Source organism: Macrobrachium rosenbergii, chromosome 43 (genome assembly GCF_040412425.1).
Source record: "Macrobrachium rosenbergii isolate ZJJX-2024 chromosome 43, ASM4041242v1, whole genome shotgun sequence".
Classification (NCBI taxonomy): Eukaryota; Metazoa; Arthropoda; class Malacostraca; order Decapoda; family Palaemonidae; genus Macrobrachium; species Macrobrachium rosenbergii.
Genome location: NC_089783.1, coordinates 23,128,305 through 23,145,493, shown reverse-complemented (window position 1 = coordinate 23,145,493; position 17,189 = coordinate 23,128,305). Strand labels below are relative to the sequence as shown.

At 42.2% G+C, this 17,189-nt stretch overlaps 1 protein-coding gene across 6 annotated transcripts in view; it reads left to right on the top strand.

The window, feature by feature from the left end:
• Window positions 1-17,189, top strand: part of LOC136828655 (NK-tumor recognition protein-like) — a 124,636-nt gene that overhangs the window by 21,784 nt on the left and 85,663 nt on the right. For 5 of the 6 annotated variants that reach the window (XM_067086702.1, XM_067086701.1, XM_067086704.1 and 2 more), the window contains 2 exons: window positions 82-187; window positions 16,243-16,360. In XM_067086702.1, coding sequence (XP_066942803.1) covers window positions 82-187; window positions 16,243-16,360 — 224 coding nt within the window. Of the gene's footprint in view, window positions 1-81; window positions 188-16,242; window positions 16,361-17,189 lie in introns of those variants that run through there. The other variant, XM_067086705.1, reaches the window with a different exon arrangement.

Here is a 17,189-nt window from a genome sequence, read left to right as displayed (position 1 = left end):
TTTGAGGCAATTAACAAAAATGAGCTTATAAATTACATTTAATTTTCTGTGCTTCATAGATTTTCTTTATTAATGTTCCAGGCATTAATATGGCTGCTGTGTATGAACTACGGCTTAAAAAACTACGAAAAAATAATAGAAGTCTAGCCAAGGCCCTGGCAGACCAGAAGATTGAAACTCAGCAGTGGTAAGAAATACTGTTGTTCATTATTAAACCTGTCAATCACATAAAGTCCTCAGTTTATAGTATCCCTAGACAGGTTAATTCTGAAGTCTAAGAAACAAAAGTAGATCAGTCAAGTATACTGTATTTGCATAGGCACCTGTTAACTATTGATTTTTAGTAACAGTCCAGATCATTCAGTTATGTCTCAGGACCATGCACTTCATTGTGAGGTTGTCCTCAACTTTGCTTTGCTATTTTGCAACATACAGTTGTTGCTGATCAATTTTCAGTCATTTTCTACTCAATGCTTATTATCCTTTGGTTTAACTTTGATTTATATCCTTTTTCATATGTATTGTAATTAGAACTGCCAGTGTTATTTCCTGTTATTGAATTTTCCCTTTTCCTTTGTGTTTGGTGTGCACTTGAGTATTTCTGATTATTTCTGTTAAGTTTTGAGGTACAGTAATCATCTTTCCACACAATACCCATGACCTCACATTTCAAGTTACAATCACAGTTGTTTAATCCCTTTAGTGTTTTTGTTTAGGAACTTGCAAAGAAGGTTGAATTACAATACAGGTATTAATTTGTTCCTGCAGAAATAGCAACAATCACCTTTTATACTGGGGTCCCCTTCAGCACAAGCTGGATCAGTTGTTGAATTTGGTAACAAGGTAGTTAACTGGTGGTTAAGATGGTTGAGTGTGGGAATACTCCTCACCCACCTACCCACCCTAGCCACTTTGTGTTTTGGCTTTTGCCTTGTGAGGATGTATTGCTGTGCTTTTCCTCACTGCTAAATTGAACAAATTTTTTTGCTTGTTTTTGTTTTTGAGATTTTTGTGAACTTTGAAGGATTAGTTTCTTCATCCTCTCCAATTTTTATTTTAATGAATCCTCATTGTTGTGTATAATTTTCCCTGCAATTTCAGCAGTATTGCAGTTGTTGGATAGATGGTACTGCTGCTGGGAGGCATTAGGTAGAAGAGGTAGCAGGCAAGTTTTGCCCTACTGCCCTCCCTTGTTTATAGAAGTCCTGCAGCTCCTTCCCTGATTACACCCATTTTGAGGAGAGGGCATGGGGTATCATGGATGTGAGGATCCTACATATTATCTTACAGCATTTGAGAGTCCACTGTTGAGGCATCTGTCATGACATCGTATGCTGTACCTACTGTTGCTGCAACACTTACAACGTTGTTTGCCGTTGCTGTAGCCGCTAGAAGCTCAGCATGGTTGAGTCTTCAATAGCAGTCTTCCCTTCGAGGACTAAATGGCTCTCGGTCACCTGCTAGTGATCGTTCATGGCCTCTGGCAGGGCAGGTATGGGCCACACCATACTTACCCATTTAGACAGGGCTCTTTCTTGCCTAATCTTGAGGGATCACCAGAGAAAGTCTGTTCATCCTGCTCACTCAGCAGGTGCATGGTTCCAGGACCAAGCATTCACGTGTTCATGAACCACCTTTCCTCCCCTTCGCGGATCTGAGGAGACACACTGGGGACTGGGTATGTGCAACCTGTTTGTTTGGTGTGGTGCAAGATGTTCACATCAACTGTGCTTGGACAGCAAGGTAGGCTGCCACACCCCTTACTTTCTCAGGGTTACAGAAGGGAAACCAGTGCTGAATGTTTGGCTTATGCACACTCTTTGAGTATGCATGGTACTGAGTGCTCTTCAGAGATCTTCAAATTCATCTTTTTGTGTCTTGTGGGAGACCAGTGTGCAAGTTACCCTTTGTACTGTGGTTAGGGATTGTGTAGCAGTGCATCTGCACTTTATTGTTCACTTGGAATGTAATCAATGACTGCAGAAGCTAAAAAAGTCAATAGATTTGTGAACCACCTCCTCATCAGACTTAATAGTTATTGGGTTCTTGGCGGCATACACCAGACCTTTTACAATACCACCCTACTTAAGAACATTCAGGGGTACAAACAGATAGGGTCACAAGTTAGAATTATGTTTGGAGCACTCCCCTTTGACACCCATAAGTTCAAATTGTTCCCACACTATATACAAACCATCAGTCCTTTACATGAGGAATTACTTTCAGCGAAGCTGGAACGGCCATTAAACTTTCGAACAAGGTGGTTAGGCAGTTAACTACCGCCTGGTAGGTGGGAGTCCTGCCTGCCCAGATGTAAACATTCCAATCTGCTTTTAGCCGTTGTATGATGCAGACTTGTTTCCTGACTCCCTGCCCTGATCGCTGTTTCACTTTTTTCTGGTGGGATCTTGCTTGTTTTGTTCTTTGTTCCTACACAATATATAAATCATCGGTCCTTTACGGTAGGAATTACTTTCAGCGCGGCTGGATTCAGCCATTCAACTTAAACAAGCTGATGAAATGCGTAGTTAACTACTGACTATGAGTGGGAGTCCCGCCCACCCAGTACATGTACACCCACTTTGCTTTTGGCCGTTGGCAAGGAAGGACGTGAGCTCTTCCCCTCTCTGCCTGCCATTTTACTTTGTTTACATCTTAGCTTATTGTTGATATTTCTAATATATGAATATAACATGTTATAATATGTGCAAGTACAATTCCTTGTTTAACACTTGAGTTTACGCTTTCAGTATTCTGATATAGCGGTTCATACTGATATACATAATCCCTATGACTTTTATTAGCCAATGATGTGTCAAACTGGTTTTTTCACTTCGCTTACATGTTTTGGTCTGTGACACATTCTCTCTGGGAGAATTTTATCCCTTTTTTGTGCACAGGAAGGTTTGTATGCTGAAATTTTCTTTGACATTTGTAATGTTTTAGTATTTTTCAGTTGTTGTAGAGCTTGAATGCCTGGGAAGTAAGGGTCTCTTGTAGTACAGGCATTACTGGGGTATCGTTGGGGTTCCATTCCCGACAGCTTGATGATAACCGAAAATCGCTGACAACTGAAAATCGGTGATAATAGCGCCGATCCTCAGTTATTGGCGCCAGTATCCCGTTATCAGCGCCGATAACTGGGGGTCAGTGCTGCCGATAACCGGGAATCGGTGTTGAAAATCTGATTGTCGTCGTTGCTAGACAAGCACCCTAAAACCGGATCGCCGATAACCGGAGACTGCCTGTATTGCTGTCCCTGTATGTTGCCGATTGCTCATTTTGATTTGTCTACAGGCATTAAGCAACTGCTAATCGGGTTCCCACGGAACCCTGTGGCACGACTCGGTGAGAGAGAGTGAGGGAGGGAGTCCAGAGTATGTGTGCACTCATTCCTCCTTCACATTCCCGCTTGGGAATGCTCTAAGGATCCCGGGACAGCGATGGTATTATGGTAGAAGTCGAAGAAGAGAATTGTTTCATCATCATTGTCTTCACCTTCATTTACTCAGTGCTTGAACACTTCTTCAGAATCGGGAACCGTGTTGCGGGTCTCCTCAGATATGACAATTTGAAGAGGTAACCTGTGTCACCTATGCTAGTTCCAGGAAGTTTTTTTTTCCCGGACTAGTTTGTACTTCCGCCCGTATTTCTTCAAACTCTCGGGTAAAAAGAGCAACTGATGATCATCATGTACACGACTTGGAAGCTCAAGTGCGTGAACCTTCAAGGAGAATCGTGTCACTCCGAGTACTCATGTTTCTTCGAAACCTCGAGTTACCTTTACCAGTACTGTGGAGTTACCTTCACGGACTGGTATAATCCTCCTTCTGCTCGAGTTTCCTCGGACACTCGATTAGAGGGAGCCACCGATGATCGATTTGCTCGTGACTCAGGAGCTTCAGGTGTGTGAGTCTCGAGCGGGGCTCGCATCACCGCCAGTACTCTGGTTTTCTCAAAACCCCAAGTTACCTTTACTAGTTCATGGAGTTACCTCCGAAGACTGGTATAATCTTTCTTCTGCTCAAGTTTCTTTGGACACTTGGGTAGAAAAAGCAACGATGACCAATCCATTTGTGACTCGGGAGTTTGGGTGTGCAAGTCTTGAGCGGGACTAGCGTCACCTCAGGTACTTGGGTTTTCTCAAAACCTGAAGTTACCCTTTACCACTACCATGGAGTCACTCTGTGGACTGGTATAGAGCCTACCTCTGCTCAAGATTCCTTGAATTCTCGGGTATTAGAAGGAACTGATGCACGAAAGATTCGTGATTCAGGAGCTTCAGGTGTGCGGTCTTCCAAAGAGACCTGCATCACCGCAAGTACTTGGGTTTCTTAGAAACCCTTAGTTACCTTTACCGGTATTGTGGTCCACCCCTACAGGATGGTGTAGGCTCCTCTATTATTGACAAACCTCCATGACACTGATAAGGAGAGAGTGGGTGCACAACATGCAAGCGCTGCCTCACCCCCTGCTAGTACTCTCCCGAGCACTTGGCCAGGATCCCGTAGCGGTGCAGCCTAGAGAAGCTATCAACGAGTTCCCCATACAGTCTTCTTTGCGTGTAAGAGGCCAAGGTCTCGAAGAAGACTGGGGCACATCTTGAAGACATCCGGAGTTCACGCCTGAGAGTGCGCAGTTGCTCCCAGGGTCAGCCCTTGCCCTTGTTCGCACATAGGAGCCGCTCACATGGGGATAGTTTCTGTGCACGTTTTTGTGAACAGACCCCAACCTGTTGCTGTACAGGAACAGTGTCAGACCGATATTGAAATTCAAGAATTCATTGTTTTCTCCTTCATCTCCTTCGTGTGCTGTCATCTCCTCCCCTTCTTCTTCCAAAGCTACTAAGCAGAGGAAGAAGAAGGGTACCTTTCCCAACCGTAGAAGTCCCATAGGGCTTCTGACGGCCAACCTTCTTCACGGAGAAGACTACGGGATCTCTCACTCGTGGTACTACCAGTATGGTACTGCAACTCGATTTGTGTATATGGCATGGGAGCAACCACTGCCCAGGGTTGCACAGACCCCTGGTGCAACGGTACCAGTCTGGGAATCCTTCCCAGTCTGGTAAGAGTTCCCTACCAAGCAGAGAGAAGACTGTAGTATGTCTTTGGGATGGCCCCCATCCACGTTCGTTTGAAAAGGAGCGCTCTCCCAGACCCGTACGGCTGCCATCAACACAGTTTGACAATCGCTCACGCTCTTTAAACTTGCCTGTCGGGGCTTTGGCCTCTGTCAGGTACATAAAGGGTGCTTGGTATCTCTCACCTGTCCCCTCTGTCTCTTGAGAGTTTTTATGGGAACCAGGAACAGGACAGAACCAGTGTTCAGAGCTGGGAACGTTCACTATTCCATCCCACTTGACCATGGAAGCCTATGCTCTGGATTCGGTCCATGGACCGAACCGGGTGTATGCTTGAGTGGTAGAGAGATTATCAGAGGACTCTGGCAGACGCTCAGAGACATCTGTTTGATACGGCAATTTTACAGTCTCCAGGAAGAGACGATGGCTTTCTCTATGGGCTGTTCATCAGCCATTGGAACTCTGGGGACGTGGGAAAGAGCTCAGAGTCCCAGTTGCCTTGCCATGGTCGGGATCTGCCTAAGTAGTTGTGAACCATACCTTTCCGCATGCTCCTGCAGGTTATCCTATAACCCTCCCGTCTGCTCCTCAACAATTCACTGCCATCTTGGAAATTTGCCTTGGAGGAGAAAATCAAAGAAGAGAAGTTTCAATCGTCATCTTCACCATCTTTGTCTTCGTCTGCTGCCGCCGCCCCACCTTCTTTTGATGCTCGCCAGCAGAAGAAGAAGGTTGCTTCTCCCCCACCAAGGAAGTCCAGTCATGGGGTTTCTAAGGGGCTGTCTCCCTCCACAGGGGAGGCAGAGAGATCTCTCTTTGGCTCTCCCCAGTCTCCGGACTTGGGCTGCATCAAAGACCTAGCCTAGGTCTCCTGATTCAGGAGCCTTGAGCGTACGGGTCTCCAAGACCCACACATGTAAAACCAGTTCTTGGAAGTTACCTTCCAAGACTGGTACTTGCCTACCTCTTCCTGTGTCTCTTTGGACACGCAGGTAGATATGACTACCGTTGATCATCCAGGTGTGATTCGGGAGTTTTGAGTGCTCGGTCCTCATAGCAGGATCGAGTCATTTCAGGTGCTCAGGTTTCAGCGAAACCTTGAATTCCCCAAATCAGTACTGGGGAGTCTCCTCCCCAGTTTGGTTCAGACACTGCAAGAGAGAAGGTGATCAAGTATGCAGGTGCTTCTTCACCCCCTACGGGTACTGCTTCGAGCACTCAGCCAGGGTCTGGTTCAGGTGCTTCCAACTCAAGGTCCGAGCACTTGAAGAAGCATCAAGGAGGTCCCCCAAACAGTCTTCTTATTGTCAGAGGGCCACGTCCTTGAAGAAGACTGGGCACGTCATGAGGTGCAGGCATTGCTGAAGACAATACTGTTAGTACTTGTTAAGGATACATATTTCCGAATACGTGTCTTTCTGGGGACAGGAGATGACTTCTCTACTTGGCCATGACTTGGTAGTCTAGTTCAAGTTTGAGAAGCTCATCCTCACACTCGAGCAGAATACTTAGTGTCCTGTCATGCTGGTGTTTCGGTCTTAGCCCGATGTCAGCAGGTTCAGAGAAGAGTTCAGTTGTTCCTGTTACTAAGGAGTAGACAACTCAACAGTGACAAGTTGCCCTCATTCACCTCTTGCCCTGTAGGAAGCCAGGCCCTCAGGAATGCTTCCCTTTGTTCCTTTCAGTGGAGAATGCAAGAATTCTTGTCTCTGATAAGGGACTCCCTATTCTTTTCCATTCCTCTAGGAGGGAAAGGAATTGGGAACTAGCCTGGTGTCAAGACGACAAGAACTTTGTTGGAGTGTCTCTTCACACTCCCCCTCCCGTCATGCCCCTGTTTTCAGGTACATCAACCGAGGGAAGATTCGCACACCTGGAAGATTTGCTTCTTTCAGGTGAGCAGAACCAGTATGGCAAACATCTCCACACCAGTATTCAAATCTCGGGACAGCTTCCTTAGCTTTTCTAGAGGTTCAGGAGTTTGGTAAGCTACCCTGTGGTATGGATGAGCTTCAGTACCCCCTTCACCGCGAGAGTAACTTCTGTTGACAAGCGGGGGCGGGGGAGGGGAACAGATTTCCCTCCAACTCGACAGGTTGACGATGCAAGCGTACGAGTGGGCGGCTGCACACTCGGCAGAGCTGGTAGCCAGGTACATTTTGGGAAATTGGAACATAATGGCTATTAAGCTCATCACCTGTGTCAGGTGACAGAGATTTGACCCTCACACCCAGATATTACACAAGATTTCCCAATCTTTAGAGCCTCCCAACGATAGATCAACACAACAGAAGCTGTCATTGTACTGTTCTATTGTTCCACTGCCACTGTTGTTGGTTGAAACATCTCCCAAACTCATGGAACAATCTTCAAGCCTCAGAAGAGGCAAGGGATCTCTCAGTTGCTGTCCCCTGTCTACGGATGTGTGAACCATGGTACGGGGCTCTTCGGAACCCATTGTCATGAGAGCAACAGAATCACAGGTCTCCATGGACACCCATGCCTCTGACACCGGCCCCCCGGAAGTCATCTCGCTGGGCCGGTGAAGTACCCTCCGCTAGCGCATGGCCGTTACTCTGATCCCCGTGTATTGGTAGCAACTGTTGTTCGGAGTTCCACGGAACCCCATGTCACGGACTTTACAGGCATACGGATTCTTGGAGATGCATGTCACCAGAGGTGCACAGTTCTCGAGGACACCTGTGTCGCCAAAGGTACACAGAGCTCCGATAGAACCCCGTGTCACCAAATTCAGCCTTGGGAATCTTTTCCCTGGGCAGGTTAAGGTTCTTCTGCTGCTGCACGGTCTCACGGACTCCCGTGACACCAGAACGGTCCCTGATCTACGGACATGGGCCCAACACAAGAGAGTGTGAAGTTTCAACGCTCGAGCCTGGCCCCACCCCCGGCATGTTCTTGCATGGGAACAGTGCCAGGGTCCCAGACAGGTGATGCAAACCCACAGGTAAGCTCACCTGAAGAAGGAGGTATCCTGCTTAGTCTTCTTGTCTGTAGAGGCCTAGGCCTCCAGTCAGGCTATGGCACTCAAGGAGATGAGGTTCTGTCATGTTCGAGTTTGTGCCAAAATTCGTAGCAGTACTTCTGAGTCACATTCAGTCCCATCTCGAACTGGTCAGTAGTAATCATACAAGATACTACTGTGTGCAGTTGGAGTCTTTAATGTTCAAAACACTTTTTTTGGGCCTCGTGAGGCTATCGAATGAGCGTACCCGGTAGCCAGCATGTGGCCAGGAGTTCATTCCAAGTACGCCACGAGGATAGGGGATAGGGACATTGGTCCGTCCTTCACGCTCTGGAAGAACCGGTCGGTGTTACAGGTATTAAGACAGAAATTGGCGTGGCTGTCCACTCTCATATCATTCTACCTTGAGGATGTTGCCCACAGGCCCTGGAACTCCTTTTCCCTGGGCCCTGTGGTGGCTGCTCAACAAGTTGTGTAGCTCACCCAGATCCCATAGTGGACAGTTTTCATCTTGCCTAAGGTGTTTGGTGGCAAAGAGCAAATATGAGTGGGGGAACTGGCTCCCTTCCTTCTCTCTTGTATCTCTCCACTCTCGCAGAGAGAGACGAGTTACCTCAGTTATGCAGGTGAGCCTACATAACGGAGCACCCTGTCTATAATCTTAGATAGATTAGTAGATGCAAGTCCTCCCCTCTCTCTAGCAAGGGGAAAGGTGGCTGACATTAAAACAAACCCATTGGTTATCTCTAGTTTTATTGTCTCCCACACTGTGGGTTCATCCAAGCCTTTTTTGAAGCAGTGTTGCCCCCCCCCCCACACACACACACACACACACACTAATTCGAAAGGTCCAGAAGTCTGACAATTGAATATACAGTCATTCACACCTCTGTTCAACATGTCAACATGTCAAGGCTGGTCTAGGAAGGAGTTCTAGGTGAGGTGAACTCCAGTCAGTTCAGAAGATTACTCAGAATCCTCCCTCCAAGAAGTAAGTCCTCCTATTGTAATGGATCGATGGTTTGTGTATTGCGTAGGAACAATGACAAATTTTTAAAGTAATTTGTATTTTTCCTAACTATACAAACCTGAGGTCCTTTACAAGTTATATGCCTACCTCAGCCACCCCTCATTCTGCTTCCTGGGCCAAAAGGCAAAGTGGGTGTATACTGACTGGGTGGGCAGGACTCCCACCTGTAGTCAGTAGTTAACTACATACTTCATCACCTTGTTTAAAGTTAAACGGCAGTTTCCAGCTGCGCAGAAAGTAATTCTTATTGTAAAGGACCTCAGGTATGTATAATTAGGAAAAACAAAAATCACTTTAAAAATTTGCCTTTTTTTTTTTATCCTAACATCTGCTTGTGTGTTTGATATTTACACAATGAGCAAACCCATGAATCATCTGTATGGAAGGCTGTCACCCAGCGTGTGTCCTGGTGTTGACAGTAACGGTTGTCCTCCCCTTCCGCTCACCCATTGATGTTGACCCTCAAGTCCTTTGCACTAGTTGCAGGGGGCATGACTGCAATCCAGAATCTACTTGTATTGAGTGTTGTTCCTGGTCGCCTGCGCAGTGGGTGAAGTTTACTGGCAGGAGGCAGTACAAGAAGAAAGCTTCCAAAGCGTTGTCTGGGGGGTAACACAACGCTGACTATACCTTTGGTTGCCAACCCCCCTTCTTCATTTCTCCCTCCTGCTAAACTTCTGTGCATGTCTGTCTCTCCTTCGGGAGTGATCTCCCTCTCTTCGTCCTCCATGCTTTGTCAGGTGAAGATTGTTTGGGGGAGGGGGGGACCAGGGTGCCCTTGGCTCTGGTGGGTCTGCTCACTTTGAGGAGGAAGCTTCTTTCTCGGAGGGAGAGGAACCTCCCTCCCCTCACCCGACTTTGTCTTCAGATCAAGTGGATGAGCTCTGGGAGACTTGGGTCTCCTTGGGGCTCTCAGGCGTTCCTTCAGTGCAAGGTCCTTGGCACGCCTTAAGGCTTTGCGCCCTCGTGTACTTCCAGTTGTGACTCACGCCCTTGTCACCTCCACCAAGACCACGGTGACTATGACGGCATTCGCCTAGGTCCCCACATTGGTCTCGACACGTTCCGACTCTCATGACCCCAGCTGTGGTTGACCAGACTGATGTTCATGCTCCTGCTCCGGGTTACGCAGTAACCCTCCCGCCTTCTATCTTCGTGACCCCAGCTGCTCTGGTTGCTCCTGCTGTTCCTGCTGCTCCTGCTGCTCTCTCCTGTATGGGAGATCAGTTGCTGACCACCATCCTGAAGATGATGTCAAAGAAGAAATTGAAGAAGAGGAGTCATAAGGTGATGTCATCAATGTCTTCTTTGTCTTTGTCTTCGACTTTGTCCGCAGCTGCCTCCTCCCCATCTTCTCCTGAGGCTCACTGGCCGAAGAAGGAGAAGGCTGCTTCTCCTACCCCTAAGAAGGCCCATCATGGAACTTCTAAGGGGCTGCCTCCCTCCATGGGAAGCAAGGGCATCTCTCGTTGGCTCTCCCCAGGCTTCAATCTCGGGAACCGTTTCACGTACCCCTCCGAGGTCTCGCGTCTCGGGAACCTTGAGTACGGAAGCCCCCAAGGCTTGTGCACTTGGAACCAGCTCTGGGAAGTCTGATTGCAAGACTGGTGCTGTGCCTGCCTCTTTCCGAGTCACTTTGGACACTCGGGTATAGAAGCCCCCATTGATCGTTTTGTGTGAGCTTTGGGAGCTTCGAGTGCTTGACAAGGTTGAGTCACCTCAAGCACTCGAGTTTCCCTGGAACTTCGAGTACCTTAAACCAGCACTGGGGAGTTTGCTCCTTGGACAAAGCATGCAGGTACTTTGTCACTTCCTGCCAGTACTTCTTTGAGTACAGTAATACAGTAAACCCCCGTATTTGTGGGGGAAGCGTACCACACACACACACACACACTCACATGCAAATACTTAGAACCCTTCTAAAAACACTTAGAACTACCTATATTGATAGTTCAAACACACAAAAAAACTAAAAATGCTTATACAGGTATTATCCTACTTGCGATGGGTTAGATTCCAAAAAACCCATCGTTTGTTGGAAAAAACATATCTTAATATAGCGTAGCCTACACTAGGGTATTTGGTACCATGTATACATATATGGTAGCCTAGCCTACACTATAAAGTATACACTATACATACACAGTATGGTAATTATTATCAGCTAATTCTGGAGGTTCATGCAGATTGACTTATGATAATTCGATACAAAGAGAAATTGAATAACAAACAAGAATTATACATATACGGTGGCCTAGCCTACATCATACTGTACTCTATACAGGTATTCACATATTGTATTATACAAACATCAACATAACGAATATGCATCTTTTCCATGGATCTTTTAAAATGTTATGCCTTAATTCACTGTATCCAATAATATTGTATATATTCTTATATTGCTTTTGTATTATAAATTGCAATCATAACTATCAATGTTTTGGTTTGGAAATCTTTTACGGTGTTTATTTCACTTTATTTAACTCAGTTCAGAGCAATTTTCTTGCTTCTGGTTAGCGTAAATGAATCTCTAGATACTTTATCTATATGGGGCAAGGTTATTCTTAGTTATACAGTGTTTTTAAGTCAAAATACAACAAATACATCTCATTGTGAAATTAATTTAGCTATTGTTTTCATTAATAGATGAGTCGATGATGTTGGCCGTTTGGAGGCATTCGTTTGTGTAAAAAAAAATCAAGATTCCGTTCACTATTTTCACTTGATTTCATCATAATACTAGCTTTACGTATTTATCATTTATAGGCGTAAAAATAGGCAGTAATGTGTTCTTTCATGCCCAGTAGTTTTGATTAAAATACTTGCCCTCCAATTTTAATTATGGTCGAGTTTCGTCCATTTTGCCGATGCCCGATAGTTTATAGTCATTAGGAGCTTGAACATTGTTTTCTTAGCTTCAGCTACAACTTGCAGCTTAAATTTAGCAGTACATTTCCTTGTAGATCTTTTATCCATACCGAATAAGGGCATAATGTAAAAATATATTAGTCCTATTCTACTTAACGTCACTTGTACTATAACTACAGTAATTGTGTATTACCACACGATGGTTGAAATACAAGCAAAACGGATGTGGTTATCCGATTCAGTGATAAGCAAAACAACAGTTTTTCGGGCAGTTGTTTATGGCTGTTCGCATTTATGCAAGAGTATAACGTTACTAACAATACTTTTATCATTCTCTTTTACTTTTTTAACTAGAAGATGGGATAAAGAGGTGGAGGAAAAGGAGTTGGTCTATTGTAATTTGGTCTCTCTGGCTGCCTGACTGTACACTGCTGTCTGCGCCCGCATGAAATTTAAAAATATTTTCTAGATATTGTCGTATTGGTATTAATTGCTCACCGCATTGCAAAATTGAATTATCGTAAGGTGAATTATCGTAACTCGAGCACTACCTGAGTATTTTGATAGTTTTATCACAAAAAGTGAATTTAGTCATGAAAATGAGATGAAAATACAGTAATTAGTGAATATTTCTCAGTGAAAAATAGTGTGAACGGGAATTTTCAGCCAATAATGTGTATATATATTTTTGTAGAGAAATCTGCAAATAGGTGGGTCCGCGAATCGTGAGACCATGAATACAGGGGGTTTACTGTACCTCGATCTCACATGACTTGAGTTGTGCAAATTCACAGACACACAAACTTTTCATTGAAACCTAACTAATTGTCATCCGCAATTTTTTCACAGGTATGCGACACTTGCGAATCCTTGAGAGAGGAGAGATTGAGAGAGATAAGGGCTGTCCTTACTTAAGAGAGTGAAATTATTTATCAATTATTACAGAGACAGAGAGAATAATACATGAGAGAGAGAGAGATTGCCCTTACTTGAAATATCAAGTTAAATTATTTATGAATTATATTGTGGAAACAGAGAGAATAACATAAGAGAGAGAGAGAGAGAGTTAGTTAGTTAGTTATAAATGATTTGTTTAACCAGACCTCTGAACTCTTTTAGGGTTCTTCTCAGGCTGGGAGAGAGAGAGAGAGAGAGAGAGAGAAAAGTTATTTTTACATTAGATATCAAAAGATGGAAATTCATGACTTATGAAGGAAAAAGAAAGGAGAGAGATACATAAATATATATATATAATATATATATATACAGTATATATAACCCTAATCCTGCTCGTAAATTATTAAGCTAACTTTTAAATGAAATTAAAGTTACTGTAATTTCATTTAAAAGGTAGCTTAATACATTACCGTTAAAAAAAGAAATAAATGGTTGACATAAAAATAGTTAGAGAAGAATATCTGTCTCTCTCTCCAACCAATCTATTTTTAGAAGTCTTCTCAACCTCTTGTTAATAACTTCTTTATTCTGCATCCGTTTCTCTTTGTTCTCAAATGCTTTTTCATGGACAGACCATGTTTTTTATTTTGACTAATACAACTCTTAGTTATTATGTCTCTATGTTTTAGAACGTATTTGCCACACTAGTGTATTTACACTTCGTAGACAATACAGGTAAAATTAGATCAATTTAAACTATCTACTGTGCAGGGAGGGACATACAGATAAATAAGTTGTAAAACTGCGTGAGCACTACCTATGAGAGAGAGAGAGAGAGAGAATTACGGTTGTCCTTACTTAGAGAGTGAAATTATCAATTATTTATTAAATGGTCCTTGTGGTACCAATTTCTACACTTAGTTGTTCCCCTGGACTTGGATCTGGTCTCAGTTTTAGACAAAATTATATGCAATATTTAGTCTGTTCTTTTCACAATCTGGTTTAAGTTTTGTTTCTCTGTTCTTTCCACATTCTGGTTTTAAGTTTTGTTTCAGAAATTAATATTCCTTTTACTATTTTGCATTAACCCTTAAACGCCTGTTGGATGTAGCAAACGTCGACTAAAATTGTCTGTTGAATATGATCCCAGTGGGCGTAACAAACGTCGACTACAAAAATTTCAACCTTCGGTCAACTTTGACTCGACCGAAATGGTCGAAAAAACGCAATTGTAAGCTAAAACTCTTACATTCTAGTAATATTCAATCATGTACCTTCATTTTGCAACAAATTGGAAGTCTAGCACAATATTTCGATTTATGGTGAATTTTTGAAAAAACTTTTTTTATGCCCTTATGCAATGGTAACTCTGCGAAAATTTCAGAAATTCTTTCGTCATTTTGTCGTAATTTTTGCACTGTTCTATATTAGCCGTTACATAAAGTTTTATATATAAAAATGTGTGCAATTTCATGTACAATACAACAGAAAATAACTCATGGTTGTAGCTTTTATCAGTTTGGAAATATTTTCATATAAATCACGATAACTGCCAAAATTTCAACCTTGGTCAACTTTGACTCGACCAAAATGGTAAAAAATGCAATTGTAAGCTAAAACTCTTACATTCTAGTAATATTCAATCATTTACCTTCATTTTGCAACCAATTGGAAGTCTCTAGCACAATATTTCGATTTATGGTGAATTTTGAAAAAAAAACTTTTTCCTTACGTCCGCGTCCAGAAATTCTTCAAATCACGTTTGTCGTAATGTTTGCACTGTTTTATATTAGTCGTTACATAAAATTTTATATATGGAAATGTGCGCAATTTCATGTAGAATACAACAGAAAATAACTCATGGTTGTAGCTTTTATCAGTTTTGAAAAATTTTCATATAAATCACAATAACTGCCAAAATTTCAAGCTTGGTCAACTTTAACTCGACCGAAATGGTAAAAAACGCAATTATAAGCTAAAACTCTTACATTCTAGTAATATTCAATCATGTACCTTCATTTTGAAACAAACTGGAAGTCTCTAGCACAATATTTCGATTTATGGTGAATTTCTGAAAAAAAAATTTTTCCTTACGTCTACTTGCTGATAACTTCGGCCGAACATCTCAGAAATTCTTTCGTCATTTGTCGTAATGTTTGCATCGTTTACATTAGTCATTACATAAACTTTTATATATGAAAATGTGTGCAATTTCATGTAGAATACATCAGAAATTAGCTCATGGTTGTAGCTTTTATCAGTTTTGAAATATTTTCACATAAATCACGATAACTGCCAAAATTTCAACCTTCAGTCAACTTTAACTTGACCGAAATGGTAAAAAAATGCAATTGTAAGCTAAAACTCTTACATTCTAGTAATATTCAATCGTTTACCTTCATTTTGCAATAAATTGGAAGTTTCTAGCACAATATTTCGATTTATGGTGAATTTTAAAAAAATATTTTCCTTACATCTCTTGTGGTAACTTCGGCCGAACATCTCAGAAATTCTTTTGTCTCGTTGTCGTAATATTTGCACCATTTTATATTAGTCGTTACATAAAGTTTTATATATGAAAATGTGTGCAATTTCATTTACAATACAACAAAAATAACTCATGGTTGTAGCTTTTATCAGTTTTGAAATATTCTCATATAAATCACGATAAATAGAAAAATTTGACTTTCGGTCAACTTTAACTCGACGAAATGGTCGAAAACTGCAATTGTAAGCTAAAACACTTACAGTCTAGTAATATTCAATCAATTGCTTCATTTTTCAACAAACGGGAAGTCTCTAGTACAATATTTCGATTTATGGTGAATTTTTGAAAAAAAAAAAAAAATTTACGTCCGCGCGTTACGAATTCATGCATCATTTTGTGATAATGTTTTCTCTGTGTTGCTTTGATCGTTTTAAAATTTGTTATATACCAAAATCATCGCAATTTAGTGTACAATACAACTAAACAAAAATTAAGTCATCAGCTTTAACCGTTTTGCTTACAGCGCGATTTGTATACAATTATATACGAGTTTTTTTTCGCTGTCATATATTCCAATATTTATGTATGATAATGATATTTTTTCATTTCTGACGGTTGCATACTAAACTTCAGGCAATGACAAAAAAATGAGCCAAAAATGAACTCTTAATCTTAAAAACTAAGCGTGCTGTGATTTTTGAAAAAACTTTTTTTCGCAGCAGCTAACTCACCGAATGCCATGGCATACAGGGAGACATTTTTGTAAATAGGGCTTCGGCGTTAAAGGGTTAATTGCCTAAATGCAAAATTAAGTATGAACTGCTATTAGACCAGAGAATTTTCCTTACCAATCTTAATTAGATTAAGTGTATACTGTATTTTTTTTTTAGGTATAGTGAAACTGTTTCCTTGAAAGGTCAGCTTCAAGAAGCAAATGAACATCTCTTAAGACCACTTGATAGCAACTGTGAAAAGCTTATAGAACAAGAAGTAGACCGTCGATTCAAGGTGGGAAATTTAGATGTTATGCTTCCATATTTCCACTTTTTTTTTTTTTTTTTTTTTTTTTTTACCAGTTACAAAAATGAAGCTGCTCTAGGTTTTTCTCTCAGTGCCGTGGTAATTTCCCGGTATATACTTAGTTCTTTATATAGCATTTTATTCCAATAAAATGGTAATTGTTCCAATGGAAGTATAAACCTATGCTTTTATAAATGGAATTTTTCATGCAAGGCATGCTTCAGCTGTCCCTGACTGAAAAAAAAAAATAATGTCAATGGGCCTTTGCCTACACGTAACATCAGATGGCCTAGTTCATCCAGTTTGTTCTCATCCTTCAGAGCACCTGGTTGTCATTGTATGACTCCTGTTTTTGTTGCAGAGACATCTTTGTGCGTGCTACATGCGCGAGAATTCTTAGTGCTCACTATCTCCCCTGCTTACTGTCCTTTCAAGTGCCTTCCAGTAGCTGAAGATAACTGATGCTGTGCAGTTTGCTTTATTTTTAGAGGGGCAAGAGGGTTGTTTGGTGCTTTTCTGTTTGTGGTGTGCAAGACCTATTTCTTCATTGGAGGCATGGGTAGAGCTGTTGGCCCAGCGTTCGACTTTCCGACAGGCCAATGAAGGATTAGAGGAATTTATTTCTGGTGATAGAAATTCATTTCTCGTCATAATGTGGTTCGGATTCCATAATAAACTGTAGGTCACGTTGCTAAGTAACCAGTTGGTTCTTAGCCATGTAAAATAAATCTAATCCTTCGGGCCAGCCCTAGGAGAGCTGTTAATCAGCTCAGTGGTCTGGTTAAACTAAGATATACTTCATATTGTGTGAACCCGT